This window comes from Nymphaea colorata, chromosome 10, assembly GCF_008831285.2.
Source record: "Nymphaea colorata isolate Beijing-Zhang1983 chromosome 10, ASM883128v2, whole genome shotgun sequence".
In the NCBI taxonomy this organism is placed as follows: Eukaryota; Viridiplantae; Streptophyta; class Magnoliopsida; order Nymphaeales; family Nymphaeaceae; genus Nymphaea; species Nymphaea colorata.
Genome location: NC_045147.1, coordinates 12,243,027 through 12,247,753, shown reverse-complemented (window position 1 = coordinate 12,247,753; position 4,727 = coordinate 12,243,027). Strand labels below are relative to the sequence as shown.

The 4,727-nt window shown below is 44.5% G+C and overlaps 1 protein-coding gene across 1 annotated transcript; it reads left to right on the top strand.

Moving 5' to 3' along the window:
- Positions 1-992: 992 nt before the first annotated feature.
- Positions 993-4,488, top strand: LOC116262617 (geraniol 8-hydroxylase-like). Its single transcript, XM_031642106.1, has 3 exons — positions 993-1,198; positions 1,299-1,689; positions 3,865-4,488. The coding sequence occupies exons 1-3, from the start codon at positions 993-995 to the stop codon at positions 4,486-4,488; spliced, it is 1,221 nt and encodes a 406-aa protein (XP_031497966.1).
- The last annotated feature ends 239 nt before the right edge of the window (positions 4,489-4,727 follow it).

The window sequence follows — 4,727 nt, the reverse complement described above, 5'->3', positions numbered from 1 at the left end:
TCCTACTTAACAAACACAAGCTTGTTTTGGAAATATAGAAATTTTTTTCCTATTTCTCAATTCCAAAAATATATTTCTGGAAATTTTTTCAGTTTCCATGCTTTCCAGCCATCAAACGGCCCCTTAAAGTGAACATGACATAGAAAGGAAAGTTATGAGAATTTATGAGGTTGGCACTTGCAGCTTTGAACTTAGAGAAAATTTTAAAACTTTACTCGTAAATCAGAAAACCCAAAAAATATGATAGACAAAGTTTAATATTGGGATGTTCACATCTTTTTAGAATCGAATCACACACAGATTTTTCTTTCCCAGCTCTCCTTCATTAAAAAAAAGGTTGACATCTGTAAAAGCCAACTACGGCAGAGAACCACGTGCAGGGTAGTTGGAGATCCAAAGTTAACTGGATTTAATTTTTGTCTTCTTTCAAGGTTTTAAACGTGATATATTAGCATCGCGCTTCATTATCGGGAAATCAAACATTTTTCATCCCCTTAACAGATGTGCCATTTATAAATTTTTGTGACTAATGAAATTTTAAAAATTTTAATAGTTGGTATTTTTTTCTAATAAGATTTTATCTAGTTCACTAACGAAAGTAATTTCCAACTTTTGAGAGAGGAAAGAAGACTATAAGGCTAAAACATAATTTTTATGTAAATAAGGGGGAAGAAACTTTTAAGTTTTATAAAGATAGCAACTTGAAAAAAAGGAGTAGCAAATATGTTACATGCAAGAGCTATAAATATCCGCTTGAACATCTAATTAATAAGCGAGAGAAGAACCAAAGAAATGGCTGAGCTAAGCACCGATTTGGTTTTGTGGCTCTTTATTCTCCTGCCATTCCTGTATATTTTAAATATGATCCGTTTCCGGAAAACCAGTAAGCTCCCACCGGGTCCGGTGGGTTTCCGGTGGTCGGGTCCCTTTTTGAACTCGGCAGCATGCCCAATGAGTCTCTCGCTAGACTCTCTGAGATGCATGGTCCGCTCATGGCGCTGCAGCTCGGCTTCATCACCACCGTGGTGGTCTCGTCGGCTGAGATGGCCGAACAGGTGCTCCATAAGCACGACCAGGCGTTTGCGGGCCGAACCGTCAGAGACGTTGTCACCGTGTTCGACTACCACCACCACTCGCTGGTGTTTAGTCAGAACGGGACAAGATGGAGAGAGCTGAGAAGGATCTGCAACATGGAGCTGTTCACGCCAAGAGACTGGACATATTAGCAGGCGTCCGGCAAGAAAAGGTTCAAGCCCTTCTCCGGCATGTTCACAAGGCCTGTGCGGCCGGTCATTCAGTCGATACGGCTTGTGTGCGTTTGGAACCACCCTGAACTTGGTGGCAAACACCATCTTTTCCAAGGACGTGGTGGATCTCGAGTCGGAGTCGGCGGGAGGGTTCAAGAACTTGTTGTGGGAGATTTTAGACCTCAACGCAAAGCCAAACCTTTCCGACTTCTTCCCGGCGCTCAGGTGGGCCGATCCTCAATGTCTGCGGCGTCGAAATACAACTCTTATAAAGCGGTTGTATGATGCGTTTGACCAAGTGATCGACAAGCGCATGGAGTCGGATGCAGCTGCAAAAGGAGGGGAGAAGAAGAAGCATGGTGATTTGTTGGAAGTGCTTGTTGAACTCACCAGGGAGCCAAGCTCAGGGTTCACCAGGGAGAATATCAGGCCTTTGTTAACAGTGAGCTCCCTTTTATTCAACCCAATTCTTCTTTAGTATTATTTTTTTCAAGCCAGGGTTCATAAGACAATCACATATAGCTTAATAATTTTTTCAAGTAGATTTTATACTGAGTTCGAGCGATTCTGGGAAAGATCTCAATTTTCAATATGAAAGCATATTATTTTACCGGTTAATTTCTAGGGGTATTTTCAAAATGATCATTTCATTACTTCTTCTTACAAGTACGTCAGGTTAACCGCCGTTAAAAAAAGGAAGGACCGAAAGTACGTCAAAAGAACCCTTTGCCTTCTTTTAAAGATGGCTCGGGGTAAAGGGCGAGAAAAGTTAGTGTAGAAAAATAATGGTAGCAAGACATGTGGCTTCATGTTTTATATTTTAGGCAAAGAATAAAGAACGAATTAAGAAAAAACTTAAAAAAAAAACCAAATTAATTGTGTAAAAATAAAAAACAAGTGAGGCTAGGATGCACTCAATGTTTCTTTATTTGTATATTAACATCTTCAATTGTATATTAACATCTTCAAATATTTGCTTTGTTATATATATATATATATATAAACGAGTGTATCTCTCCAGAATTTTTTTTTGGCTCTGCGACTGAATGCAAAAAACACTCACATGTGGTGTTTGAGGGTGTAATTAGTGATTCATTTGCAACTAAAAAGAGATGTGGAAGGGTATGGAAGGAGGAATTGCTTTGGAAACGGCTCTAGTTTTTCATTTGAAACTTAAATTAAGACATATAAGTTTTCCACAAGTTATTGTACTAACCTTACCAACAATACTTATCACGCCTTTGCATCTTCCCCAATAACATGGAATGGCGTGTTCCTGTGGGCCCTCTTGCCACGGAGGTCGGAGTTTGAGTTCGTTTTTTGTCTACACAACTTTTTTTTCTATCAAGCAAGGGCAATTTTATCATAAACCATACCAGTACAACATATATCATATATAATCAGGTTTGCCTATAACAGGGCAGCTTGTGATTAGGGTTGGGCATCGGCCCATCGGGCCAGAAGCCCAGGCCCGGGCCCAGCCCGCTAAGACCCGGCCCATCGGGCCAGAAGCCCGGGCCCAGGCCCGGCCCGATAATATTGCCGGGCCGGGCCACCAAAAGTCAGGCCTGACCCGGCCCGCCGCGAAGAGGGAGACGAAACGGGAAGGGAGAGCCGGAGAGGGGGAGCGGAGAGGGAGGAGAGGGAGACGGGAAGGGAGAGGGGAGCGGACAGGGAGCAGAGAGGGAGAGGGATAGGGAGACCGGAAGGGAGAGGAGAGGGGGAGCAGAGAGGGAGGGGAGCGAGCGGGGGACAGAGGCGGAGAGGGAGAGGGAGCAGAGAGGGAGAGGGAGACGGGAAGGGAGAGGGAGCAGAGAGGGAGAGCGAGAGGGGGAGTGGAGAGGGAGGGGAGCGAGCGGGGGATGGAGGCGGAGAGGGAGAGGGAAAAGGGAGAGGGAGAGGGAGAGGGAGACGGGAAGAGAGAGGGAGGGGAGCGAGCACCGGAGGCCGCCCGACTGCCCGAGTGCGGGAGTCGGGCCGGGCCAGGCCACCCTATCAGGCCCGGTCCGGGAGGGTAATCGGGCCCGGGCCAGGTTTTGCCTGGCCCAACCGGACCAAGCCGGGCCTGCCCGGCGGCGGCCCGGCCCGATGCCCAGGCCTACCTATGTTCCCTAGGAATATGTGACGTCCTCCGCAGCAGTGGGCTTTTTGTTTTTTCAAATTTAATCTGAAAAAAACGTCTTTTTTTTAGTCATGAAGAGTTCAATTGTGGGATTTATGGTCCTTTCATACATCGAACATTTTTATTTTCAAGGACTAAACACCCAACTTGTCAGACTAATCCTACTCTGTGGGAGTGGTTGGCATTGAAAATAGCTTGTTACTATTCCTTGCATTTGCTATAAAGATTGGGGCAGGTTAAATATTCATGGAACTGTACAATACATTGTTTCATAAACTAGTTTCAATCTTTAGGGCAGCTTTATAGAACTGTGTAATACATTGTTTTAAAAACCAGCTATAATCTTTTGGGGCATGCAACTTCATGAAAGAGTAACAAGCTGTTACTGTTACTACTGCCAGACAACACCACAAGCTACGTTGTGTTGTCATTCTTCATTACTATTAAATTACAAAGTATTTGACCAAATTAAACGGTCATTGTTTGGTAAATCAGGACGTGTTCATTGGTGGAAGTGACACAACTTCTACCACCATAGAATGGGCCATGACTGAACTGCTTCGACACCCAGACAAGATGTCCATAGCGCAGCTTGAGCTGAAAAGGACCATCGGCTCAGAACGTCATGTGAAGGAGTCTCATATCCAGCACCTCCCTTACTTACAATCACTGGTGAAGGAGACCTTGCGGTTGCACCCGCCTGTTCCTCTTCTCGTTCCACATAGCGCAGATGTAACTACAGAGGTAGCTGGCTTCACCATCCGTAAGAACACCCAAGTTCTTGTCAACGCATGGGCCATCGGCCGTGATCCCGCCAGCTGGGAAAATGCAACATCCTTCTTACCAGAGAGGTTTCTAAATTCTGATGTAAATTTCAAAGGAAAGGATTTTCATTTCATCCCTTTTGGCGCCGGAAGGAGGGACTGCCCCGCCATCCCTTTAGGGGTCCGCATGGTTCATCTGATGTTGGCTTCTCTTCTCCATTCATTTTCATGGAATCTCCCACATGGGATGGGCCCCAAGCAACTGGATGTGAAAGCCAAGTTTGGCTTAACTCTGCAGAAAGCTATACCTCTCAAAGCGTTCCCTTCTCCACGGTCCTTTGATGGCCTGGAATAAGACTTTATGGAAACTTGTTCTGGAAAAACTATTCTAAGTTTAAAATGGGGATGAAAAAACTTTTATGGAATAACTTTTTTAGTATTTGATAGCGTGGAAAATTATTCTAGATTTTCTTTGGTGTTTCATGGAATATGAAGGTCGAAATGGTAGAAGAAAGACATTTTTAGCTCAGACTAGTTTTTGTAGCAGAATCTCAATGTAAAGAGTCGTCACCGACTCTCTTGGAAGAGTTGAGG

Bases quoted from the DNA above. Each gene is read 5' to 3' on its own strand.
- LOC116262617 (XM_031642106.1), top strand. From the start codon at position 993: ATGGCGCTGCAGCTCGGCTTCATCACCACCGTGGTGGTCTCGTCGGCT. The intron at 1,199-1,298 runs GTTCACGCCAAG...CCGGTCATTCAG, and splicing joins AGGATCTGCAACATGGAGCT to TCGATACGGCTTGTGTGCGT. The intron at 1,690-3,864 runs GTGAGCTCCCTT...TTGGTAAATCAG, and splicing joins ATATCAGGCCTTTGTTAACA to GACGTGTTCATTGGTGGAAG.